The sequence below is a fragment of the Meles meles genome, chromosome 8, assembly GCF_922984935.1.
Source record: "Meles meles chromosome 8, mMelMel3.1 paternal haplotype, whole genome shotgun sequence".
Taxonomy (NCBI): Eukaryota; Metazoa; Chordata; class Mammalia; order Carnivora; family Mustelidae; genus Meles; species Meles meles.
In genome coordinates, this window is record NC_060073.1 from 63,996,852 (window position 1) to 64,023,460 (window position 26,609).

At 59.0% G+C, this 26,609-nt stretch overlaps 1 protein-coding gene across 2 annotated transcripts in view; it reads left to right on the top strand.

The window, feature by feature from the left end:
* The first annotated feature begins 512 nt into the window (after window positions 1-512).
* CAPN5 (calpain 5) overlaps window positions 513-26,609 on the top strand; it is a 52,333-nt gene continuing 26,236 nt past the window's right edge. The window contains exons 1-3 of one of the 2 annotated variants that reach the window (XM_046015384.1): window positions 513-672; window positions 15,729-15,972; window positions 22,662-22,793. In XM_046015384.1, coding sequence (XP_045871340.1) covers window positions 15,808-15,972; window positions 22,662-22,793 — 297 coding nt within the window. In that variant the 5' untranslated portion in view covers window positions 513-672; window positions 15,729-15,807. Of the gene's footprint in view, window positions 673-707; window positions 822-15,728; window positions 15,973-22,661; window positions 22,794-26,609 lie in introns of those variants that run through there. The other variant, XM_046015385.1, reaches the window with a different exon arrangement.

Sequence of the window (26,609 nt, forward strand, 5' to 3'; positions counted from 1 at the left end):
TTACAGCACGCGTAAATGCACACTGTGCGCCTGGAGCCAGCTCTCCGCATCAGTGTGCCTCCCAGGGCTCTAGGTTCCCCCTCCTCGTCCCGAACCTTCGAGATGGGGAAGAGAGGGGCACGCGCCCCTTCAAGTTCCTCATTTCCCGGCCCTCTGTTTTGGCCCTTGCATGGCTCTCTGTACAAGATGCATGCCCGGCCTGCAAGTCTTCCGCGGAACTGGCACACAACCCTCGGGCACACCTGGGCTCGGCCCTGGGGTGGGGAGCTCCCGGAGATACACCACGGCGGACAGTGTGAAACTGGGAGGGAGGGAGGGAGGGAGAGCGGGGACCTGATCGAGGCGAGCCGCGCGGGCCCAGAGTCACCCTTTCTACCCCCGAGCGGGAACTCAAGGGCCACCTCCCCGCCGCTTCGCCCCGCGGCCCGGCGCCAGTTCGCCTGCGCAGCATTTCTGGCCCGCCCGCCCCGCTGGAGACCACGCCTCCGTCCCCAAATGGGCGGAGGCCGCGGGGCGGGGCGGGCCGCGGCCCGGGAGTCCGAGCTCGAGCCCCCGCCCCAGGCCAGCCCGGGAGGGATCCCCGGCAGGAGCCGGAGGCCCTTGCAGTTTGGGTTCCCGTGCTCGCGCAGTGCCCAGCGTCCGAGTCCGGCCCGAGCGGCGGCGGCGCGGCAGGTAGGAGGCGCTGCGCAGAGGGAGGCGTGTGCGAGCGCGCGTGTTCGTGTGTTTCGGAGGTGTGTGTGCGGGTGCTGCGCCGGCCGGTGCGTGCCCGGTGAGCACGAATCGGTGTGAAGGTGCGCATCCCGCAGGCAGGGGAGGAAGAGGTGAGCGCGGGCCTTGAGGCCCCAGGTGGGGGCCGGGGGTTTCCTCGAGCCACCCCTGCCCCCAGGGCTCCTGCCCACCGCCATCCCCACTCCGCGGCCGGGGCCTCTTTCACCTCCTCCTCGGTGGGTGCTCCGGAGCCAGATTCTTAGTTCCGATGCGCTGAGGTTTAACCACCCCCCCCCCCCCGACTTGACTGTCGCTTCTCTTCCTCACAATTCCCCTTTCCTGTTCTTTTCCCAGCCCTCCGCTGTGGGTTCAGTTTCGCAACCCCACCTGGATGTTCCCCCAGCCCCGGCGCTGGAAGCTTGGGAAAGGGCAGGGCCAGGGCCAATCCCCTTCCCGACCCTCCTGCCAGGTTGGATGGCTGCCTTCTTTTCTGGGCTGCTGGGCTTGGGTGTGTCAGAGGGGGCCGGGGGAGGAGGGGAGATCTGGGAGAGAATGGATCTTGGGCTCCTCTGATCCTGTTTCCACCCCTGAGAGTTGGGGACCTGGGGAGACCTGCCTGGGGTCCACAGGTGAAGTAGGACAGAAGATCATGAACGGGTGCCAAGTCTGTCCAGGTTTCACTTCCTTGGAGGGATTCAGCCCTGGGGCCCTCACTGGGATGAGGAGGGGAGGGTCGAGGGGGCAGTGAGCCACCTTGTTTCTCAGGGCTCCTAAACCAGAATTTGAACATGGGTCAGCTTGGCTCTCAAGTCAGGATCTTCTTTCTGTACTAGTGTTGGAGAGTGAAGTGCTGAGGCCAAGTATTCCTAATATCTTGGGGGGGGGGGTTGGGTAGGCTTCCTGGAAGAGAGGGGTTTGAGAGTAGGGCTCAGCCAACCCTGAATGTGAGGCCTCGTGGGGGAAACCACTGTGTTTTCCTGAAAGGATTGAGACCTCTCAGGATCTTTTGGTCCTGGTCTCTGCTCTGGTCCCCAGAGTCCTGGGTAGGGGTAGGGAGGCCTGGCTGCTGTTCCTGGCTGAGGAGACTGGGCAGGGTCAGGTGGACCCAGCTGTGCCCGCTTAAGGCCAGACCAGAGCTGGGCGCCAGGACAGTGAGGTGGGGTCATTGCCAAGTGAGCCTCCCTTCGGCTGGTGGGGTGGGTGGGTCAGCCCCAGGGCAGGAACCTGCCTGGGAGCTAGGGGAGACTTCCCTGCAGATAAAGTGGTGCTGGGTCTCAAAGGCTGAAAAGTTTGCCAAGCAGAAGAGAAAGGGCGGGGCACTGCAGGTCCAGGGAGAAGGCCTGGGTGGGGGGCATTAAATGGTCTGATGTGTATCTGAGAATTGTCCCCCATCTTTGGCTTTGTGTTGGTTGGGTTACTGTGGGGGCCAGCGAGGAGGAGGCCACAGCAGGCAGAGGCCCCCTCTCCGCTCCCCTGCCTCTCCTCTGCCCAGCCCCCCACCCAGGGCTAGGTTTGATCCGGAGAAGGGGTTCTGATAGAGATTCCCCTTGCAGGGGTGCTGCGAACGGGGGAATGTACCAGGGCCACACAGGGACCCCATGCAGAGGGAGTGTGGGTCGAGAGCCCCTTTTGAGATGGGGCCACCACTGGGGGAAGTGAGTGAGATGGAAGTTGGCTGTGGGAAGACTGTGGGCTCTTGAGGGTAACATTCAGGACCCCGCTTCCAGGCCTTGGGCTGCTTCTACCTTCCCCACAGGCTCTCAGGACAGCCCTGAAGCTCTGGTCCCTGAACAGGACGCCTCCTTGGAGCCCTCGAGGGCACCTCGAAGCCTCTCTCCGCCACCTCCTACCTGCGGGGCCGGGCCTTGTGTGCGGGCTTCTCTGAGACTGGCTCTGCCTGTGCCCAGGGATAAATGCTGCCTAATGATAGGGATTCGGGACGGTGGTGATGAAGGTAGATCGTGTCGCTTGAAGTATGTATGCAAACTGGTGTTTGATAGCCATTATGATTAATAGTACAGTTGATCCTTGAACAACATAGGTTCGAACTGCATGGGTCCACTTGTATGTGGATTTTTTTATAATACAGTACTGTAAATGTGTTTTCTCCTCCCTATGATTTTCTTAATAACATTCTCGTTTCTGTAGCTTAGTTTATTGTAAGATTACAGTATATAATACGACAAACAAGATATGTGTTAATCAGCTGTTTATGCTATTGGCAAGGCTTTGGTTAACAGTAGGCTGTTAGTAAAGTTTTGGGGGGAATCAAAAGCTTTATGTGGATTTTTGACAGGGGGGGATCGGCACCTCTAATGCCTGCCCGAGCCCCCACGGTTGTTCAAGGTCAACTGTAATTAACTGTTGCTGTCACTTAGTGCCTTCTTCCCTGGGGGATACCATCCACAGTAAAGAGGGGCCAACTTTGGAAGAAGGGTAATAGGAAAAGGGTTTTCTCCCTTGGAAGTAGAATTGCCCCCGCCCCCTCTTCACAGGGTGAGGAGAGCTATGAGGGGCTCAGAAGCCCTGTGTCTATCTACCCAGCCAAGTCCCTGGGCCTCCCAAAGTCTTCTGTCCCTGAAGAGTCGTATAAAAAGCTCTCCGCAGCAGGCCTTGGGCTACCCCAGCCGCTGAGAGCAGCTCTCCAGCTCCCCACTTGGGGCTGCACAGACAGATGGAGAGTCTGTCTGTCCATATGGGGAGTCTTTTCATCTGCAGCTAGTCTTCTCACCTCCCTCCCCCTGCTCCCGTATTCTCAAGTGAGAATATGGGCTCCTTCCCTCCAGTCCTCAAGTCCCCCAGGGAGTTCTTCTGCCCCTTGTCCTCCCTGGGTTGACGGTGACATTCCAGGATTGCATTCGGTTAGGCCAGGCTGGGCCAGGCTGCCGGCTTCCCTTGGCTTTAGGCCCTGCTTTTCCTTACTAAAGGCAAAACGGGCTAAGTCCCTTTGGGATTCTAATCCAGTAAGGCGGCCCTTAGGCTCGGACACAGGAAGCTAGTGGAATGTGAACATTTGCTTGCTGTCCGGCCTGAGTTACTGATCCCCATTCTACAAGCCCTGGGATATGAGGGGGCCAGTGGCTGGGGCTGGAGTGGTTTGTGGCTTCCTGCCACAGCGGGGCATGTGGGCTTGTGGGAGAAGGGGCTAGTGGCCAGAGCAGATGAAGCCCGTGCTCACCTTCCCTCAATGGCTGTGTTCAGGGATGGCCACAGGGCCTTGCACTGTGCCACAGAGTCCTCCTGCCACTGGGTGCTGCCCGACACTGGTCAGGGTGAGGCACGCCCTGAGTGGTTTGTGACCAGCAGTAGGAACTACGACACTGAAGTCTGGGGTGACTTTGTTTTATGTTGAAGCAGTTCAGGACGTAAGAACTTCACCCTCCCTTGCTAGCTGTGCACTCACTCCCTTGAGCAGGAAAGAGGTGTGAGGCCACATGCATGCCTACCCACGGTCTTCTCCAGGATCAGTATTCGTTTCCTCTTGCTGCTGTAACAGTGAACACTGTGGCTTAAAACAACACCCAGTTTATTCTCTTAGGGTTTTGGAGGTCAGCAGTCTGAGTTGTCTTAGGGGACTAGAATGGTGTTGGCAGGCCAGATCCTTCTGGAGGCTCTGTGGGTGACTGATCCTTGTCTCTTCCAGTTTCTGGTCCTCTTCTGGGATCACATCTCCCTCTGCCTCCCTTGTATAAGGACATCTGTGATCACATTGAGGGCCTGCCTGGATATGCCAGGATGATCTCCACAATTCGAGAGCCTTAATCACATCTGCAAAGTCTGTTTTGCCTATAAGGGAACATTCTCAGGTTCCAGCAGTTAAGACACTGATATGGGGGGGATTGGCATTAGTGAGCCTGGGCTCATTGCTGGCCATTCTGAGAGATCCCCTCCTGGGTGCCCATGGCACCCACTGGCTTCCCCCAGGCGGTCACCCTGTGTCAGTCTACACCGCCCCCCCATCCCCCACCCCAGACCAGGAGCTTCTGTGGGCTGAGCCTGGGGCTGCCATACATCTGGCCCTAGTACCCAGCCTGAGACCATGAGAGCCAGAGCTCAGGGCTGTTTGGAAGAGGGGAACGTGTTGGCCTGTCCCCACGGGTTGCCCCAGTGACCAGAACCTGTCCTGCCCCGACAGTAGGTTAGGCTTTTCAGAATGGTGTACAGCTCATTGCAGACATTCGTTCAACAAACCCAGTGCTGTTCAGGGTCTCCTGCTCCCCACCATCATCCTGTGAGGGCCGGGGCCTGGCGGGAGCCCATTTTGCAGATGAGGCCAGTGAGGCTAAGTCCTGCCTGGAGTAGAGGTGTTTTGGAAACTGGTCCAGGAAAGCAGAAGACCTTCGTTTTATAGACGAAAACTCTGAGGCACAAAAAGGGTAACTGTCTCCTCATCTGAGGACGAGGGTAAGGATGTGGAGGGGACATTCGAAGGCTCTGATTGGTCCTTGGCCTGGGCATTGGAGGCTGCCATGGGCGGGCATGTGACCTGGTGCCAAGTCATCCACTGATGCTGCGTGTGCTGCCAGCCACCTCCCCCCGGGGACATGGTTGCCATCCTGGAAGGCGGCGTGGGCTTCCCACTGCCCCACGGAGAGCCTCAGCCAGAGAGCCCCTGGCCTGCGTGCTGCAGATCCCGCCGCAGTGTGGGTCTCCATATTGTCCCCACAGCCAAGGCCATGGCCCTATGGGCCCTGCGTTTGTCTCAGTGGCTGTTTTCTGTGGTCTGGTCTGTCTGCTGGCGTGGCCTTCCCGTGGTCCCGCCTTGCTGTGAGCCATGCAGGAGCCGGGCCCGTCTCACCGCGCACTCCTGAGGGCTCAGCCTGGCTTTTGAACTGTTGTAATTCGGCTGTGGCAGTATTCCTCTGCTAGCCCCCTCTTCCCTCTTCCTCTGCTCTGCACCCCATCCTCCAGCCTTGCCTGAATGGTTTCTTCCTTCCAGAATGCTCCATCCTCCTCCTAACTTTCCATTTCCACCTCTTTGAAATCACAGCCCCCCACTTGAGATCCCGCTTAGATACCTCCTCCTCCATGAGCCTTTCATGCCCTGTCTGCATGAATCCATGACCTTTTAGAACAGATCTCCCGACTTGGTACCAGGGGCATTGTGTCTCTCCTCCACGGGCTGACCTCCTGGCAGAGCCCCCCCTCGCCCCCTGACTCCTCTGCCCCTTGACCAAGCACGGGGCAGGTGTGGGGGAAGGTTGGAAGGCGAACTCCCAGGGGCTGATGAGCGGGGCATCACTGTCTTTGCTTGAGGGAGGGATGAAGGGCCAGGCAGAGCAGAGCTCTGACAGGAGACAGGCTCCTGGCTTGGTCCCCAGTGCATCTCTTCCCGAGCCCCTCAACCTCATCTGCAATGAAAATAGTACAGAGGTTGTGCAGGAGCTTGAGCTAGGAATTGAGCATCAGTTTCCCTGTCTGAGAAACAGGTATCAGCCCAGCAGGTTTCCAGCTTGAATCTTGGAGGCACACGGTGCTAGAAGCAGACTGCCGGTTCTGGAAGCAGGAAAAGAGGCTGTCATGGTGACAAACCCAGCACACTGAAAAAAGCAGGAAGCGTCCTCTTTCCCAACCATTCAGTAGGGAGAACCTGTAGACCAGAGAGGGTAGGGGCTTGCCTGTGGTCACACAGCACAGTGGAGCCGAGGTGGCTTCAGTATCCCAAAGTGGGATCTCACTTTGTCAGGGTGTTTCCCTTGTGGGGAGTGGGCAGTACCTGTGAGCAGCGCCTCCCAGCATCACCCCCACTCAAGTCAGACAGGAAGCAGCCCCCGGAGGGGTTGAGGGGAAGGGAGGGTGGGCTCTGCTGCATCTGCCGCTCCCTCCAGCACCTTCTCACAGGATGTGGTTTGGGGTCTGGAGCTTTAGTGTAGGGTGACCAGCTGCCCTGGGCGTCTCGGGATGTGTGACCTTCAGTGCCCACACCAGGTGAGCTCGCCGCTTGGCCTGCCCGGAGCCCATCCCCTGCCCAGGGGAGCCCCTACCTGCATGAGTGTGGCTTCTTCCTCCGTCCCAGCTTCTTCCTGTCCGTGCCCTAGGCCCAGCAGAGCCCAGGCTGGAATGCTCCTTTTGGAGGTATCTCTCCCAGCTATGCCTGCTGGCTGAGATTCCCGGCCTCCTCACGACACCCTGTGGGGGGACCCAGTGAGGAACCGCTAGCTGTGAGGCAGAGGCCTCGGACAAAGCCGGGACCACACAGAGAGCCAGCCCAAAGCTGGCTCTTCCCTCACGGGCCCTGCTGGGGGTTCATCAGCGCCCCAGCGCCAGAGAGAGGCCTGTGCCCCACACGTGCCTGGCCCTGCTCTCTCCAGGCCGTCCGTAGCTGCAAGCATTGGGCGACTTGCTTGGGTGTCTGTGTTCCAGAAGATCCCTGCAGCTGGGTGGGGACGGGATTGGACACAGGAACGATACGGGGAGGGGAGTGGAGAAGAAAGACAGGATTTCCCAGCCTTGGTGCCAGGTCGCCTGGTGCGTTGGCTGGAGTGACTCACTGGGCCCGGCCCCCTGGTGCTGCTGCTGGAGCCTGGAGTGTGACCTGGAGTGTGAACCGGATTGTGAACCGGATGGTGAACCTGTGGCCCAGCTCTCCCTCCTCATGCACTTTCCCTCCCCCACCCACCATGCTTTCCCCAGCACCCAGTACACGCAGGAGTCCAGAGTGCACCCACAGTAGCCCAGAGATACGCCTGGAGCTGGCTAGTGATGGCTGGCGGGGGTGGGGGTTGGGGTTGGGGTGGGGCAAGAGGAGAGTGGGGGTGGGCTGTGGGAGAAAAGGGGGGGCATGCATGGACAGAGCCAAAGCCATGCAGATAAGCAGGCAGTCACCAAACTCTGGGGCTCTCCCTTTCCAGGGCCCTCCCTGGCATCTGGCCTGTCCCTGCCTGGGCCATGACCTCAGCCCCTTTCCTCAGCACCCGCCCCTCCGTTTCACCCCTCTGCCCTCCTTGGCTACCCTGTGCGCTCAATAAGAGCCCAAGCCTGGCATCCTGGTGTCCCAGCCCGGCAGAGCTGGTCCTGCCAGCTTTTCTAACCCCCCCCAACCCTGCTGTACACTGGGGACTTCCCGTTCTCCCTCTATGCTCCCCTGCCTTCCCTCTACCTGGACTGAGTGGGTCCTGCCTGCCCGCCCCCTGCAGGTCTGGCCTAGCCTTCGAGCCCTGATCTGGTTTGCTCTGGTTCCATCTTGAAGAGATACTGCTGTTCCTCCCATTCCCTGTAAACCAGCCTACAACATGACTTCACCTTGGGAGTGCTGACTGCTGAGTGTCTGGCTTAGTTCATGGTTTGTGTCATGCCTGTCTGTCCTTGCCTCCCCCTGAGACAGCGGTGAGGCTCTGACCCTCCTTGTCAGCTCAGGGCCAGCCCAGAACGGCTGTCAGCACAGATCCGCACATTGGCATTGTCTGTGTCCCCTGAATTATGAGACACAGCTGTGTGGCCTGCCCTTGACCATGCGGCGAAGGGGAGGGGGCCCTGTTGTTGGAGTGGGGTGTAGTGGGAGGCGGAGGAAGGGAGATGGGGGGCTCTGGTGGCTGGGCTGTGGGTGTGGGGCATCCCTGGCTCCTTCGGCAGGCACTGGATGAAGCCCACTGTGCCAGGCCGGAGCTGCACGATGGGCACCTGCACGATGGCATGTGGGGGGGATAGCAGCTCAGAGGGGGGGACCCCCAGCAGGCCTTCCCAAGTTCTCCCTTTCACGTCCACAGCCGGCTTCTCACCAAGGAGAGTTGTCTCCCTCTCATGAAGCTGTAGATGCTGCGTTCTCTCTGTTTACACAGGAGTCTGTCCTTTCAAGTCCCGTGGCCTGCCTTCTGGTTTTTCTGCTCTAGCCTCATACTTCGCTAGTGCATTCTCCATATGGCAGCTGGTTGGGTCTCTCGTCCCTTACCTGCTCAGACCCTTCTCACTTCCCTGTCGCCTCAGAAGGAGCCCGGTTCCTGACTGGCGTTGGGCACCGGTGCTAGGCTCCAGGGAGCCTCACCTGTGACCTCCTCCCCACCGCCCACTGCCACTCTGGGTCAGCCCAGCTCTTTGCCCTGAACACCAGGGATATCTCCTGGGGTTCCTGGCTGCACCCCCTTCTCAGGAAACCCCAGAGGCGTGTGCCCAGGTTGGGGTATGGGGGTGCTACCCTCACCTTGTGGGACCCTCTTTTGAGTTGGAGCACTCCTGGTGTCAAAACCACAACGTTCTGGAAGGAGGAGGACGAGGCCTGCAGAAGGTCACACAACCTGTACGTCCCAAGGCCAGGCCAGGATTGGGGCTCCCTCCCTGCTCCCCACCCTGCTCGGCCCACCGTGGGTGCCAGGCAGGACCCTCCAGATATGGAGTGTTTTGCTTGACAGGGATCCAGAACTGGCAGGATCGGGAGCACTAGATTCAGCCAGCCCTTCTTACCAGCGCCATCATGCTGGCTGTTTGGTTGAACATTTTATGAAAGTGAAACTGCCGTGTGGAACAGCGCATGGAACAGCATGACTGCCGGGTGGAACAGCGCATAAACCACAGGCATCCAGCTGAGTGAGCACAACTTGGCAGCCTCTACCCACCACCAGAAGCTGGATTCTCAGATCTCCAGAAGGCCCCTCGGGCCCTGGCGGTCACTGCTGCCAACGCCAGCCACCTTCCTGCTTTGTATTTACCACAAATGGGTTATGCCTGCTTTTCAGTTTTATGCAAATGGGGCAGCAGTATTCCTTCTCTTGACTGTCACGCTGGTGAGACCCACCTGGGGCCCTGTGTGCGGCAGTAGTTCACTCATTTTTGTTGCCGGGTACTATTTCACTGTGACACTGTCTTTATCCTGTCTTTTATTGGTGGACATTGGGGTTTTTTTGTGATTTTCAGCTTTGACAAACCCTCCTGTGGTAAACGTTCTTGTACATGTTTTCTGGTGAATATATGCATGTGTTTTTTTTCTTCTTCTTTTTTTTAAGATTTTATTTATTCGTTTGAGCTAGAGAGAGAGAGAGAGAGAGAGAGAGAAAGAGGTCATGAGCTGGGGCGGGGGTTGGGCAGTGGGAGAGGGACCCCTCTCCTCGCCGAACAGGGAGCCTGATGCTGGGCTCGATCCCAAGACCCCGGGATCATGACCTGAGCTGAAAGCAGACGCTTAACCCAGGTGCCTCGTGTGCATGCGTTTCTGTTCGGTATATACTAAGGAGTAGAACTGCTAACGATGCATTTGTTCAGCTTTAATACATATGGCCAGACGGTTGGGCAAAGTGGTTTTACCAGTGTAGACCTTCCACCACCAGTGCTGAAGAGCTGTACATGTAGGAGGGTGTGTATGCGTGTGGTTTTCACTGTAGCCATTCTGGTGAGGGTGGATTGGTGTCTTCTTGGCATTTTATTTTATTATTTTTTTAAGTAGGCGCCATGCCCTTGTGGGGCTTGAACGCACGACCCTGAGATTAAGCGTCCCATGCTCTACCAGCTGAGCCCGCTAGGCACCCCTCTTGTGGTGGTTTTAACTTGCATTTCTTTAATGACTCGTGAAGTCGAGGGTTTTTTCTTCTTCAGCCATTTGGACATGCTCTTTTTCTCATGTTTCTTCAAGAAGCTTTATCATTTATCCTTTTGGTTGGATTTGCAAACTGTGTGGAATTGTATTTTGTGTAGAGTGGGAGGCAAGGGTCAAGGTGAATCTTTTTCCACCTGGATAACGCAGTCTATGCAGCACCATTCATTGAGACCATCCTTGGCCCAGAGCACTGTGGTGTCACCTTCGCCATAAATCAAGTGTCCTACTTGTGGCCCCTTTTCTGGACTCTTTTTTCTCTTCTGTTCTGTTCCATTGGTCTTTTGTCTCCGCTGTGCCCAGTACCACACTGTCTAAGTTATTAGAGCTTTATGATGGGTCTTGTTAACTGCAGTGCGACCCCCCCAACCCCCCTCCTTCCTCAATTGCCCCCTGCCCTCCAGGGCTCCGGGTCCCCGCCCCCCACCTCCACCCACACCACTGTGAACTTCATAGTTTTCTTTAAATCAACTTCCTTTTTCCTTAATATTTCTTAAAGGAAACTGTGTGTCTACTAAATGGAAAGTCCTTACTACTCTCCACAAGTCCAAAGTCACTGGTGGTAAAGTAAAAACAGCAGAAAAAGCCGTTCGCTTTCCTCCAGGCGCTGGTGTCTGCTGAGGTCTTCTCCTCCTGTCAAGTGGGTGGACCAGGGCCTGTTAGACGGAACTGAGCTCGCTCTCGGAGGGAGTCCTGGAGAGAGCCCCACAGGGGCAACAGAGCTTTCTTTCTGACGTCTCTACTGCCACGTCAGAGTACATGCTCAGGTGTTAATCCCGGGCCCTGCCTTGGGAAGCCCCGGTGTGAGAGGGAGCCTGGAAGCTTGGGATCCAGCCAATGGGCTGCAGATTTTGGACACTTGTCTCGATGTTCTCATCTATAAAATGAGACGAGACTCTCTCTTGTCCTTCCCTGGCTGTGGTGACTGCAGCATGCAGGAAAGGCCCATTGCCGACAGCCCCGTCCTGCTGCTGGCTCAGTGTGACCAGGAGCCCTTACCCCACCCCGTGCACAGCTGGGCGGTCCACACCGCTTCCTGCTGGCCCAGGGAACAGCGGACCAGGCTGCAGCCTCCTGGAGGCAGGTCCACACCATTTCCAAGGTGAGGACAGAGTCTTGCAGGGCAGGCCTGGACCGATGCCATTTTCTTTCCCAGTCACCTGAGAAGCTACAATCAGGTAGCCGCTCAGAGGGATTCACGTCTTGCCTAAAGATACGCAGCACCGAGTGGTGCAGTCAGGACTGGAGCTCAGGTTGACTGGCTTGTCCCAGACTGGTTAGTCTGAGCTCCCTGGTGAGTGCTCTCAGGCCCTTGTTCTGTGCTCAGTTAGCAGCCCCATGCTCGGTTTGTGGGCCCCACCATGCCAGGCTGGGTCTGGGTGACCTTGCACTTTCTTGCCACTGAGACTTGGCTTGAGCTGTTCCCTCTGTCTGGAATGGCCTTTGTCTCCTAAAGAATGGCCGGCTTCTGGGGCCTGGCCTCTATGAAGGCCTCCTGGCATCGCTCTTGCCAGAATCTCTGAATGACGTGTTCCCTGCTGCCTTGTGTCTTTTGGCCACACTAGACCCTGAAGTCCCTTGGGGATGGGGACCTTGAGTTGTCGTTGCCCTCCTGGCAGGGGTGTGGAAATGCGGTGGGGCACCCCTGACGCCAGCAGTGACCTCCCTCGGGAATTCAGGGCATTCTGTGCGGCCGTGTCTCCTCTGATGCTCCCAGAGACCCTGGCCCATTAGCTCTTCCTTCCAGGCAAGGACCACACAGACCAGAAAGGTGGTGGGGCCTGTCCAGGGTCGCACAGCATAAGAGGACATTGGGAACTAAAGCCAGTGCTCTGTCAAGAGCCGGAGAAGGGCTGGCTGCGCAAGTGGGAGCCAGGGTGGCGGCCATGATGCCCCTGGGGACAGCAGGGGTGTGGGGACCGGCTGGCACGCAGCCAGCGGGAGTGGGCAGGAGGGGGAGAGTGAGAGGCCTGGAGGCTTGGCCCAGTGGGAAGGGGCAGGCCCTGCCTTCAGGAGCCCTGAGTGCTGGTGTGGCTCCCACATGGAAAGCTAACACCTTTGGTGGTCCCCGCAGCTCTTCGAGCCTGTCCTCCCCCACCCCGTGCAGAAGGGGTTCCTCCTTCACGTGTGTCGGCTCTTTCAGTATAGATTGACTTTATCCGCCCCCCAGTGTTGGACCCTTGGGGTACACAGAGAAGCTGGGTGTGCTGGGCTGGGGGGATGGACGAGTCCTGTGCAGGTGGGGGACAACGTGGTGGTGTTGTCGCAGGGGTTCCGGGACTGTGGAGGGGAGAGGGGAGGAGGGCAGTCCTTGGGCTGAGCTGTGACAGGTGAGCAGGGAAGGGACAGTGTGTGGGGAGGCCCTGCCTACAGCTGTATGCTCTACGGAACCGCCTGGAGCTCTTAGCACTGTAGCTTGGCATGCAGAGTGAATGGTAGGGGTGGGGTGAGCTGGGCAGGTGCCGAGGGAACAGGACGGGCTGAAGGCAGTGGGGAAGCTCGGGCTTTCCTGTTAATGTGGGCTTGCACACTGTGTGAAGATGTCTGGAGACCAGAAGCGCCGTTCTCCCAGCTCCCGCCCAGAGAGAAGAGGCCCTCGGTTTGGGAGCTGGCTCTCCTGACTCTTGGCTTGTCCACGGCCTTCAGAGCTCATGCCTGCACAGGGAGAAGGCAAAGCTCAGAGGCTCTTGACTCTGACCCCGTGGGGTTGTTGACCCAGTGGGTGGAAAGGGAGATGACCTTGGGGCCCTCAGAAGGTGTGGGAGGACAGTCGCCATGAGGTCCCGTGTGTGCAAAGGCTGGGGCCAGAAGAACCTGGCATCGGTAGGCCGGCAGCAGCCTCGCTGGCGGGGATGCGGCTGGAGAGATGGCCGAGCTTGGGCAGACCTTCAGCCAGGCCTGGCCCCCATTCTCCTGGCCTGGGCTCAGCCTAGCTCTCCTGTCTTTGCCCCCACCTCCTTTCTGTCCTCCCGGGGAGCGTTCACCATGGTGTGGCCTAGAAGGCCCCCAGAACCCTTCTCCGGGAGCTTGACTGTGTAACCTCGGGCAGCTTGCTCCCCGGCTCTGGGCCCTCTGGGCTCTGAACATGGAGTTGCTAGAGCTGATTTCTGGGATCCTGCTCTCAGCTTCCTTGATCTAATTCTTGCAGCTTTAATTGCTTCCTGAGCAGGCCCTTCTGGAAACTGTGATGCTAATAACTCTCCTGGTGGCCGTTTGCCAGAAGCCCAGGGCTTGGCTCTCTCAAGGCTCCCCTCTTCTCTTTCCCTCAGGCCTCTAACACTGGGAGGCTGGGTGAGAGTGGGCCGGGTTCTGGGCTTTCCTGGCAGAGGGATGGCCAGAGACACTAAGTGTTTGGCCTGAGGTCACACAGCAGCAGAGCAGGCCTGGTATGGATGTGGGGCAGAAGGTGAGGTTGCCGTGTGTCCTTGGCACTTGCCAGGCAGGGACCCAAAACCCTCTGTTTTCCCTGCCGTCCATCCGGATTTCATACTGACCACCCATCTCAACTCCTGCTCTCCCTGCTTCTCCCTTCCCTGTCAAATCCCTCCCCTTTCCCTTCCCGTGAGGCTGGCTCAGTCAGGGTGTGTGGCGTTGGGCCTTTCTCTGCACCGCAGGATCACTGGGCCAAGACGAAGGCACCAAAGGATGTGGTTTCAATTCCAGACTCTGCCATGGGATGCCACCAAGGCTCCTCCCTTCACTTAGCCTCAGTTTTCTTTTCTGAAAAATGGGAACAATGAAAGACTTGGCCAGCACTGTTTGCAAATGCTGCGCACGGCCACCTTGCAGCTGGTGGGGATGCCAGAGGGATGGAGCTTCTCTCTTGGTAGTCAAAGGTGGCTTGTCTCCTCTTCTCATTCTCCTCCCTCTGGCCTGCTAAGCAGTCTTCTCAGCCTCGGGCTAATTATCACACATCTTCCAGTTAGTTAAAGCAACATTGTTGTTCCTGTTGTAGAGCTGAGGAAATGGGGGCTCCGAGAGGTTGAGTGACCTGTTCAAGGCCACACAACAGGTGAGAGGTGCAATGGGGACTGGTACACACATCAGACTTGCTCTCAAACCTGTGTTCACCCCAGGAGCCAGCCTACCTCACTTTGGTTTTCCTCAACGGGGCTGGGAAGCCTATGGCCCAGCGGGGGTGGTAGTTTGCTGCCCTGGGTAGACCCCAGGACCAGGAGACCCAGGGGTGTGGAGCTCTGCCGGCGGCCCAGATGGAGTCTGAGATACTGTGGGGCTGTGGATCTGATGTCTGAGCATCAGTCAGGGCCTCTCAGGGGCAGGCCGGCTGCCGCTCCCCAGCCTGAGCCCTCCTCCCACGGCTTTCCCTGGCCACATCCAGCCCATGTCCCTTGTGTTGGGTTAGCACACGGCTGCCAGCCCAAGGGGGCTGCAGGGAGGCAGCTGACAGGAACAGCCTCCTTCTGTTCTGGGCTCTGTGCAGCGGCTGCACGAGCACAGGGAACCAACCAAGCCGACCCTGCTCTTGGGGCTTCTGGTCTAATGGGCGCCTGCGGTTCTGCTTCCTGGGATGGGTATCCATGGGAGGGGTGGAGGGAGATGAGGAGTTCAGTGTGGGATCTGTGCCCGTGGGCGCCGGGGGCCCTCCTCGGGGGGGGGGAGGGGTGGGAGGTGGGTTGGGGGACCCGAAGAGAGGTCCAGGCTGAGTATGGGGGTCATGAGGCAGGGGAGGTGAGCAGAACACGGCTTGGTGCAGTGCCCCAGGACCAGAGGGAGAGGGAGGACAGGGATGGGGGAGGGTCAGCCAGGGCCGCTGCCCCTCGGGGCCCGGATGAGACTCTTCTGAGACTGTACGGCAGTGAGACTGGGTGAAGTCTGCGAAGTCATCAGGGAGAGTCTGGCGTAGGAGACTGGGAGGCTACAGAGTGAGGGATCTGGGCCTCAGGGGAGGTTAGGTCAGTAGGATTAAGGAGCCATGAGGAGATGTTTATTCCAGAAGCAGGGTGAAGAGGCAGTGCCGGAGGGCGGGCCGGGGAATGAATGTGATCGATGGCCACAGGGGGGCGCCCTCCCCACGGGGCAGAAACGGACCTTTAGATGAAGTGGGGAGGGTCTGGAGGAGGGGAGTTTGGAGGCAGTGGCCCTGCTGTCCTGCACGTGCGATAGCAGCCAGGGAGCTGCTGAGTTGGCCAGGAGTCTGACTCAGCCCTAGGAGGTGTAGGGGGATCTGGGGACAAGGGAAGGAGCAGGCAGGTGTGGCCCTGGAGCCCCGAACACCTTGGGATTGAGCCCATGGCCTATTGGCCTGGAGGCTGGTGTTGCCTCCAAGCTTCAGGAGTGAGAGCATTCAGGACGAGGTGTCTGGTCAGTCGGTTCCTGTCCCTGCGGTGCTCGTAGCAGCCGCGTCTGTCCCTGCCTCTGAGCCTCGACTCCTGGCCCGAGTGATGGGGTGGAGGGTGCCCGAGGCTCCCCTGACTCACTGGGCGCAGGTCCTCCAGTCTCCTCAGTAAGTGATGATCTTCTCACCCTCCTGTTGTCCCAGGTACCGCAGGAGCCACCCACGTGTCCGCCTCGCTCTCTGCTGCCTTGTGTCGGGCCCCCCTGCTGGGGCAGCGGCCACCATGTTCTCGTGTGTGAAGCCCTACGAGGACCAGAACTATTCTGCCCTGAAGCGGGCCTGTCTGCGGAGGAAGGTGCTCTTCGAGGACCCCAACTTCCCCGCCACCGATGACTCGCTGTACTATCAGGGCTCCCCGGGCCCCGCTGTCAGGTGGAAGCGGCCCAAGGTCAGTGTCTGGCCACAGCTGGAGCTGAGGCGAATCGGCCCAAGCCTGCCCAGTGTGCAGGGGACAGGCCGGTGGCTGGTCATCCCGAGGCTCCCAGGGGGCTGGGAAAGCGGAGGGCCCTCCTGCTGTGGCTTTTTGCCCGGACAGGGAGCCGGGTCATCACCCTCATCCTGGGGTCGCCACCACCTGGCCAGGACCTCGCCCCCTCTCTGGGCCTCAGCTTCCTCACAGGGCAGAAAGAGTGCCCTGGCACCCAACATAAAACTCAGGGTGGTTTGGGGCTAAAAACGAGGCGAATGTTTTACTCTAGTAAAGCACAGAGTGACATTCGAGTGTAAGCGATTTGCTGATTGTTGTCATAACGATTCTGAGACGGTCATTCGCCACAAATGAAAAGTATTTATGGTGATGGTTCATCGATACTGATAACAGCAGTAAGAAGTCACAGCGCCCTCGAGGGTTGTTGGGAGCCTCCCGAGAGACGGCCTGTGAGCAAGCGTGGCACGGAGCCCGGTGCCCAGCATCGGCAGCGACACCATTACTGTCGAGAATGGTGAATCTGTGGCATCTGTCTGGCTGTTGCCCAGCCTTGGTCGCTGAGGCTAGAAAGTGTTGAACAGAACTGTTTGGCCTCATGACACAATTTTGTCCACTTTAACCCCCATCCCTGCGTGTGAGCGTGGGTGCCCCCGGGACCTGGGTGAGGGGGCGGCTGCTGGCACTGAGTTGGTGACACAGGAGGGACGTTGGTGCAAGGAGCTGTGCTGTGCTCCCTGCCCCATAGTTAGAGGAGGCATCTCGGGGTCGAAGGGGGAGGCACCGTATGGAAAATATGGGAGACTTGAAACTCTCAGGCTTTTTGGGGACATGGCGGGAACATCAGGGAAGAGGGAGCCTGGGTCCTGTGGTTGGTGGGCTGGTGTGTCCTGGGGCAGCCAGAGCCCAGGAGGGTGGTTGGGGGCCGGGGGTGGGGGGCACAAGGCTTTCAGCAGGGTGTGACAGGGGCAGGTTTGTGTTTTGTGACAGGGGCAGGTTTGTGTTTTATGAAGTTCCCTCCGACCTCCTAGACATTTTGGGAAAATGGGATTCAGTTTTCATGTTCCTCTCCTAGGCTGTGATCTCAAGTCCCTTCCAACTCAAAAAGCCTGTGTATTTTCTTGGACTGGGGTCTTTGAGAGGTAGAGGAACGGAGGCCAGCGGGGGAGGGCGCATGCCCTGACTGCCCAGGGAGCCGGTAACTGAGCCAGGCCGTGACCCAGGAGTCCTGCATGCCCTGGCCCTCTGCCCGACACCTTAGTTCTCTGGAACTCCCAGGAGCCTCCTGGCCTGGCCCAAAGATTCCTGCTTCCCAGGCCCCCTACCCCCACGCCTTCCTCTCTGTCCTTTGTCTGGTGGGTGGGGAAGGAGGCCAGCCTCAAAGGGCCTTTGTGAGGTCTTAGGGGTGTGTGTGGGGGGTGGGGAGACACTTGAGCTCTCTGCCTTCCTTTCACTCCACCCCTTTGCTGCCCTCATCCTGCCCTCTGGCCAGCACGCAGACATTTTAGATCCGTGACTCTGGAAGGAGGCTGGCGAGGCATGACTGGGGAAGGTTAGGCTCAGTGCGGTGTGAGGAGGAAATGCCAGACTGCCTGGGCTTAGCATCCCCCTGCTGTGTGATCCTGGTGGAGTCGCCTGCCCTCTCTGGGCTCCTTTCCCTGCCAGAGGAGGAGCAGAGCCTCCCTGCCCTGACTGTAGAGGCTGGTGACAGAGGGCTTGTGGTAGTTGGTGTTGACAGGGAGATATCTGAGTGCACCCCAGGGCAGGTGGTAGGGGATGGGTTCTGGCTTTGGGAGGCGGAGTTCAAGGCCAGGGACAGCTGAGAGGGGGTGGGATGAGGAGGTGAGACGGGGTGGACCAGGGTGTGATGGTGGTTGTGTAAGCAGCACCTGCTAGGTGGTGTGGGGCTCGTCCCGTGGTCAGGTGGTCAGGACGGTTGGTTGGTGGAGCAGGAAGTCAGGCCCGGCTTGCCCCAGGCGGATGGGGTGAGGCCAGCCCAGTGGGGTGACCATTAACTCCCAGCTGCTTGGTCCTTGGCCAGTGAGATGGAACTTTGTCCCAAGGCAGCTGTGTTTCTATGGAGTCTTACTTCCTGCGGCCTGTGACCTGGCTTTATAAATAGAGTGAAAGGCTCTTTCTGGATAGCCCCTGGGAAGGCCTTCTTCACTCCCATCCCACTTTCAGCCCTTCTCTTTAAGTTGCTCAGTGTCACGGTCTCTCTCTTCTTGAGGATCTCAGTCAGGCTCTCTCCCTGCTGGCCTGCTGGCCTTCACTTTGCATTCTCCCAAAATGGAATGTGAAGGCTCATTTTTGAGCTAGATGAACTTGGCCCCACCTCCCAGGAGGGGCATGGGAGGTGTGACCTTGAACAAGTCACTTCCCCTCCCTTGGCCTCAGTTGCTTCATCTCTAAATGGGGAGACTAACTCCTGCCGATCATGGTTTCTGGGGGTTGAGATGACTCGAGGTATCTGTGGTGTTACACATGGGAGCCAGAGGCCCCGGGTCCCTCTCTCGCCCACCTGCTCCCTGCCATCCCTGGTTGGGGAGGGAGAGCTGGCCCTGCCTGGAAAGACCCATCTCCTGTGGACTCTGTGCGTGGAGCCAGGCCTCGTCCACCTCATTCCCCACCCAGGGCACCTACCTTGGGCCCACACCCTCGTCCTTCCTCGGGTTCATTGTTTTTTTTTGTTCCTTCCAGTTTGGTAAAGGCCTGCTGGCCTCCCGCACAGGCCTGGCCGGGGAGATAAGAGAAGGAGACTGTCATCGAGGCCTGTGACTCAGGGGGAAGCCTGAGGATGTGGACCTGTAGGGCCTTCCTCCTCTCTCAGGCCCAGGGCCTACAAAAAGGGGATCCCTTTTCATCTCTGTGGGAAACGAGTACCCCCTGCCCCATCCAGCACTCTGCCTCTCCTCTTGTCTGGAAATAAGTTTGCAGGTCCTTTGGTGGAACCAAAAAGGGAACAAGTGGGGGTTCTACAAACAGATGGCAGTTTTAGAGCCCCCCCGCCCCGGAATTCTCCCCTTAGTGGCCTGGTGGTCTCCAGCCCCAAGTCCTGGGCTCACATTCATCACACCAGCACCCGGAGAAGACCCCACACCTTGGCTGTGCTGGAATATAGGCCCCTTTATGCCACGGAACAGGTAGTTTCGCTGGGGCTGGCCATCTGGGCCTCAGCCCTGCCCGGGAATGATTCTCTTCTGGGCACATGCTCAGAATTGCCTTGCAGGACCGGATTGCTGGGGGCGGAGGGGGAGTGTGGGATGGCCGTTCCTCCCGAGAACCTGCCCTTTTTGCCCCGTCCCAGGCAGACAGACTGCTTTCTTCTTGGGCCTTTCTGTCCCAGGTCATGGGGTCGGCTCCTGCTGGGATCTTAGATTGCAGGAGAGCGGGAGACCAGGGCCGGATGTGCCTGGGTCCACTGTCTCCGGGCGTGTCTGTTTGTACACCCGGCCTGCACACCCGAAATTCTTGTTGTGCCCTGGAGGCAGATGGTTCTGGGCTATGCCCCGTGTCCGGTGGAACTGGTCTGACAGGCTGAGGGGCCAAGAGGTGAGAGGTGACTGCTGATGTAGAAGGCCCTGCCCCAGAGAGAGGTCCGTGGAGCATTAGAACCGTCACCTCCCAGCCCTGGGAGATGGCTTGGTCCGGGGCTCCCTGAAGATGCCTGTTGGGCCCAATTCTGCGTGCCACTCTGCCCTCCCTTGCTCCGGGGGAGCCTTTCTGCAGCCCCAGCAGAACCCGCTAGGCCCTGCTCTTGACGCTGGTATCGTGGGCGGAGCTGGGCCTGGGCCCTGTCCTGGAGCTCTCAGGCTGGTGGGGGTGGGGGTGACCCCGAGTGTGGACAGTGATAGAAGGGAGCACAGGGAGCATGGTGTCAGAGGTGGCTGACATCCACCTCTCTGGAGGTGGCTGGATCCCATCTTGGGGGGAATTTGAGGTCTCCATTTCTTTCTGGAGACCTCCCTACCCACCGTCCCTCTCCTTGCCTGCTCTGTTGGTGTCACTGCCTCCAGGCAGCCTCCTCTGATCTCTCCCTGGCTTCCTTCTGTCATGGCTGTTGGCTCACATGGAGGGTCGTAGTCAAGCTCTTCCTCCTCCAGGGATGGGCCCTCAGGCTGGGAACTTTCCTGACTAGCTCTGTGCAGTTGTGCCTACACAAAAGCCCAGGATAAGCACAGGTGTTGAGATCCTGGCCCTCGGGGGAGGGGAGGGTCTGGGCTGATCTGACTCCTTGGTCTCATTGCTGTATAGTGGGAAGCCCCAAGCTGGGCTGAGGACAGGTGCGGGCTTGTTGGGGAGACAGGGTGGCTTTGTGTCCTAAGTCCTAGCCCCCCGGAGGCCGTGGTGCTGACTGCCTGAATTTGAATCTCACTTCTCCTCTTCCTCGGTGGTGCTGGGCAAATGACTTCACTTCCCTGTGCCTTGGTTTCCTCATCTGTGAAGCAGGGAGGCCAGTGGTACCTGCCTCCCGGGGTGGTGTGGCACAGTGCTGGGTACAGAGCCGGCGCCCGCTCTTTGGGAGCTGTTCGTGCGATTGTCCATGCGGGGTATCCCCGGGTGGCTGCTTGGCTCTGGGGCGGGCCCAGGTACCACCGACCTCAGCTCATGCTGGCAAGTCTTGTGCCTGCGGGTGATAGAAGACGCCCCAGACCCCTACTCCCTCTCGGCTCCCTGCCCGGCTGGAGGCACCCCGCATCACCGTGGAGGCTCAGGGCAGCACTGAGCCTGGGAGCCAAGACTCCTGACTCCTATGCTCAGTCTCTCGTCTGGAGCCAGAGCCCCTTTCTGGGTGCCAGGGCCAGGCTGGGATGGTTGGCCCTGCTCCAGGGGTCCGCCGGAGGTCCCTCCTCAGCAGGGAGGAGACCTAGTCAGGGAGCCCAGCCCACCTGCGTTGTGTCCCATTGGTCCACTTACTGCCATGTGACCTTGACTGTCACTGGCTCCTGGGCCTTGGCATCCTCCTCTGTGTGGACCACCGGCCAGTCATGTCTCTCCAGCGCCTTGGCCGGGAGGATACGAAGGGGAGGGGTACGAGGAGGTCACCTCCCATGGTGGGCATGTGGCTGGGGTCCTCCGGGTACGAAACAGCACCCCCAGCTCCCACCCTGCCCCCACCTCCAGGGAGGCGGGTGCTAAGTCAAGGCTCTCCCTGGCTCCGGGCGCTGGTCTGTTGTGGGCCAGGGCCTGGAGAGAAGATAAGAAGGGCGGTGGGGAGCGAGGCCGGCTTTTTCCTGCCCTGCTTCCTGATAGCACAGTCACTCTGCAAGTTTCCAGCCTCACTGGGTTCCCATGACCTGGGGCAGAATCACTCCAACCCGCGGCATGCCGCAGTCTGTATTATGGGGAGGTCACCTTATGGCTTGGCTCTGGGTCACACTGAAGTCCCATCTGGAGCTGTTCATGCCCTCAGGGGGGTTAGGGCCTTCAATCTGGCCCCCCAAAACACTGGTTTTCCCAGGCAGAGGTGGCAACAGGAGTCCCAGACGCCTTAGTGAGAACCCCTAGCCCTTTTCCCCATTTCCCCATGGAATGCCCGGCTTCTGGGATTTGTGACGTCCCCACAGCCCTGCAGGGGTATGCCTCCTTTGCACAGGTGAGGTAATGGAGGCTGAGAGAGGTTGCACAGCCAGTAAATGGGTCTTCCTGACTGCTGCCTTCTACTGGCTGCCTGTGGTAGGACCTCAGTAGCTCTTTGTGGTGGAGCCAGGCCCAGCTATGTGTGGGGCATATTGTTCAACCTCTCTGGGCCTCGGTTTGCTCATCTGTACAATGGGCATAGTGCCCACATCTCAGGATCATGGTGAGGATGGGTCATGGCGCCCAGCAGGATGCCTGGTACATGGAAGGCCTCAGTGTTTACCACCTCCACCTTGGGGAGCACTCCCTCCCTCTCTCTCAGCTCTGTGGAGTAAAGATGCTTCGGGACACAGGTGGGCACCTGCATGCCCCAAGCAGAGACCTGGACTGGGAAAGGGGAAGGGCACTGCCTTCCTGCCCAGCCCTGTCTCTGCCTGGCCCATTGGACCCACACTGGCCACACAAAAGACCCTCCAGGAGCTCTGCTCGGCATTGCTTGCTGTGTGCCCTTCACAAGTCACTGCCCTTCTCTGAACCTTCATTCCTTGGCCATAAACTGGAGTAACAACCCCACACTTCTCCGTGGGGTTGAGGGTCCAATGAGACAGCCTGAGGGTGTGCTGGCCCGGAGCCTGGCGTGGTAAGCTCCCTGCTTCTCCCCTGCCCTTGCCACTCATTGATTCCCTGTGAGTTTGCTGTTTGTTTCTGCCTGGGGCCCCCACCCTCTGTGTGAATGGGGGCCCCTGAGGGTGGGCTGGGGTGGGCACTGCCGGGCTGCTGCTGCTGGGGGAGGATGGGAACTGACCCTTTGCTGGCTGGGGAAGAGCACGGAGGACAGGCGGAAGGGGGTGCCCTGGGGCCAGTCTCCCAAGCCCTTCCACAGCATCTGTTCACCCTTGAACCTCTGGCCCTGAAGGGCAGACTTCTTCATCCAGGGGAAGGGAGAAGGGCCTTCTGGGCAGCACCGGGGGGAGCTGGATTTGGAGAAACCGGCCACACTGGGGCCCCGTCTGCAAGGGGAGGCGGGCAAGTTTCCACGCTGGTAGTGAGGTCCACTCTTGTCTTCTCCGCAGGACATCTGTGAGGATCCCCGCCTCTTTGTGGACGGCATCAGCTCCCACGACCTGCACCAGGGCCAAGTGGGCAACTGCTGGTTTGTGGCGGCCTGCTCGTCGCTCGCCTCCCGGGAGTCGCTGTGGCAGAAGGTGAGGCCTGGGGTGGGGCCCTCACTGCCGGCCCGGGGAGGTGCAGCCTGAGCTGGCAGGTGTGACATTATGAACGCCTGTGCCGCCGTGGGGTGGGGTCACACTAGGCCTCCCAGCTCTGGCTGAGCAGCAGAATCACTTTCCCCTCACCTGCCAGATTAGGCTCTCCAGGGACGGGTGCTGGGAATCTGTGTGCCTCCCACGGGCATCCTGATGTGTCCCCACCTGAATGTTGGGGGCCCACAGTGTCCCTGGAGCCCCCTGGCAGAACAGCCGCCTGTGAAATGTGGAAGCTGCCTGAATCGGGTGCAGTGTGGAACCGCCACTAGCTGGGGCTCAGGAGGCCCCCGCCAGAACCTGCTGTACAGACTTAGCCAGTCAGTCCTCGTCCTTATCTTGGCCTCAGTTTTCTCCCCTGTTCAGCGGGAGTGGTCCAGCTTCTTTTGTTTCATGATTCCTGGTTCCAAGTGCGGATGTTCTGGACCAGCGCCAAGGGCTCCTGATGGAAAGAACTGGCTCTGGTCTTGACACTTCGCCCTCTTGTGGCGACACTCGGAAGTGCAGCCCTTTAATCCCACAGGGAGAGCTCCCTTCCGGGGACTGCTGGTCTGTATAGGGTAATCCACCAGGACTGCATGCGGGTTCCTGTGCTAGCAGATACCAGTCATTGCCCCCTGCTCCTCCCTGCCTTTCCTGCCCTTCCTATAAGGAGCCAGCAGCAGGCCTTACAAGCTCTGGGCATCTCAGCCTGATGGCTTAGGTTGAAGCCCTTGCCTCACCATTTGGTAGCTTTATAATTAGTTCTGTTTACTCATACGAAAAACCAGGATATGAGGGTAGCTCCCTCTTGGAGTTTGTTAGGGCAAAACGGGAAACTGTTCTCAAATGGCCTATGCAGTGGGGTGCTCAGCGAGTGGGGGCTGCGTTACCCGTGTTTTGGTAATTAACATTCATCGAACATGATGGGTATTCCCAGGCAAGCAGGGAGCATACGCCAACTGTCAGAGGGAGCTGTGCCTTAGCTGGGGCTGGGACTGTGTTAGGTGCCCTACTGTCATGCCTTCTGAACAGGGGTATGACCTTTCAAAGCCACCCCAGGGTGCGTATCCCTGGGGTCTGGCTCCTGATGGTCCTGGGGGGACCCAGGTGCTGGAGAGCCCTCAGCAAAGGTCGCTGCTGCAGCCTGTAGACGGGGGTGATTGTAGATATCCAGGCTGGAGGGCTTCAGAGAGCCACATGTGGGATCATGTCACTTATGAGCCTCAAAGACCAGAGAGGGCTGGGGCCCACTGCTGTTTTCTGGATGTAGGGCTGTCCTCGCCACCCCTGTCTCCAGGCTCCAGGCCCCTTCTCTGAGCCCGGAACAAGGTCTCCCTGCGTCTGAGCCCCCATCCGCAGCTATGTCTGGGGCTGACGTGGCACTTAGGAATCCTGTAGGGCTGGCCCTGGACTTCCCACCCTGTCCTGTAATCCCCTGTTACCTGTGGTCTCCCTTCTTGAGGTGAGCGCCCCATGGGCAAAGCGGGCCAGCTGTATCTTCCCACTGAGCGCAGCAGGATCCTGGCCCAGAGAAGGCTCAAGAGAGTTATGAGAACAGAGTCCCTCCCCACATTGTTGGATGGAGCTGCTAGCCACCAGCAGCACCACGGCCGGCCCTCTTACCCTATGCCTCCTGGGGCCTTCCATGGGGCCAGAGCCTGGCCCACCGTGTCCCCTCCTGGGAAACAGGCTCTCTGGTCATTCGTAGAGAGGAGCCTCCACCTCCTGTGTGTCTTGTCCTGGGCCTGGCCTGCGGCAGTGAGTGGAGGAAGGGAGCCACGACCCTCAGGCAGGAGGACTGTCATTGAAGCTGTGGCCGGTCTGTGTTTATTTGTCGCTGGGCGGGAGCTTCTGCCTGCAGGGGGTCAGGGCACCAGGTCTGGCTGGTCTGGAGGCTTCAAGGACTGGGAGGCAGATCTCCAGGAGCTCCGGTCCCTAGGAGGCTGGAGAGAACAAGGTGTTCTCAGCTAATTGTACTCCACCTCCTGGTGCTGCTGTGGTGACAGCTCCTGGGTCCTAGAAGGAGGTGGGGGGCCCTGGGGAGCTTATTACTGTGCCTTACCTCCCCTCCTGTCCCTGCTGACTGGGCCCTGTTTGTTGTCACCCTTCACTTTTGGGCCCGTTGCCCTGCAGGGCCTCCCCTGCCCCACCCACCCTGTTTTCTCCATGGAGCAGGGGTGCCCAGCCATCACCGCTCCCCCCACCCACCTCACTCTGGGGATGCTGAACCTCGGGACACTGGTGCACCGTGCCCGCAGTATGCAGTACCCCCTCCTCCAGGAAGCCACCCCTTTACCTCTAGTTCTTGATGCAATGTGGGGCTGATGGGCACAGGATTTGAAACCAGCCAGACCTGGGTTGGATGCTTGGTTGGATGCCCTTGTGTGACACTGGGCAAGTCTGATTCCTTCTCCTTCTCTTGGTGTAAACCTGACCTTTCTAGTCCCCAGAGTTGTAGGAGGATAAATGGAGCCTGTGGTGGGGGAGGGCAAGCCTGTGGCATTTAGTGGCAATATACCCATGTTCAATCCACCTCCCTCCCACCCACCCGTGGGTTCCCACCTGTCCCTCTGTTCTAGTAGACACTTCTTGGCGGTGGGCCTCTCCCTCTTGTGGGATCCCTGGTAGAGGCATTATGATCTGTCCATTCTTTGAGGGCGGGACAGTGGACTTCAGGGGACTGGGTTTTGTGGGCCAAGAATCAGGATGGGACAGTGGGCTGGAGCATTTGCCCTCAGGCCTGGTTCATTCTGGGTGTTCACCTCCCCCAGAGCCTGGTGTAGGCCCAGGCGTGGGGGCAGGACTGGTCCCTGCTCTGAGCCTTGAGCCTCAGGCACCCTTGGCCAGAGGAGGAAAGCCGAGCAGAAGTGAGTGCCTGGGGGCGCCTGGGTGGCTCAGTGGTTTAAGCTGCTGCCTTCAGCTCAGGTCATGATCTCAGGGTCCTGGGATCGAGTCCCGCATCGGGCTCTCTGCTTGGCAGGGAGCCTGCTTCCTCCTCTCTCTCTCTCTCTGCCTGCCTCTCTCCCTACTTGTGATCTCTATCTGTCAAATAAATAAATAAAAAAATCTTTAAAAAAAAAAAAAGAAAAAAGAAGAAGTGAGTGCCTGGCTGTCTGAGAGGGAGGATTGAGGGGTGGTCGACATGTCCCCCCGTTATCTGCACAGCTCATGCCCGTGAGCTACAGAGCAGGTCATTCAGCCCAGGTAACGGGGCACCAGATGTACCCACGCCATTCCCAACACTGGGATAGAAGATCTACACAGGTACTGCATCGCTGAAGGCGTGCTTTAGCCAGAAACAACCGGTGTTGGGGTTTACTCTTTTTCCCTCTAGAATGTTTCTCCAGTTGGGGTTCAAGAGGCATTTGCATTGCTTTTTGGTACACAGTTTTGCAGTCACATAGGCAAGTTTGGAACCTGCTCTCCTCCTCTGTTCATTCCTACTCCAGGCTCTAGTGGGTCTTCCCAAGGTATCCAGTGGCCAAGCAGAGAGCCGTGGGTGGCCCTGGCCCTGGCCCCACCTGCAGCCTTCTTCCTGCTTCCTCTCCTCCCTTCCCACTCTGGCCTCTCCAGTTCCGCCTTTCTGAGGCCCAAGCCCCAGACACCTTCCACCCTCAGCCTCCTCCTGCAGGTCGGCAGCCGGCCCAGGCTGAGCCCAGGCTCTCCCCAGGGTCATATAACCCCTGGGTCTCCCCGGCGTCCTGCAGGTCCAGAGATGAGGTGGGCATTCTCACTCCCCTTGGTGCGGCTTCCAGAACACACCCTGCACTTGGCAGC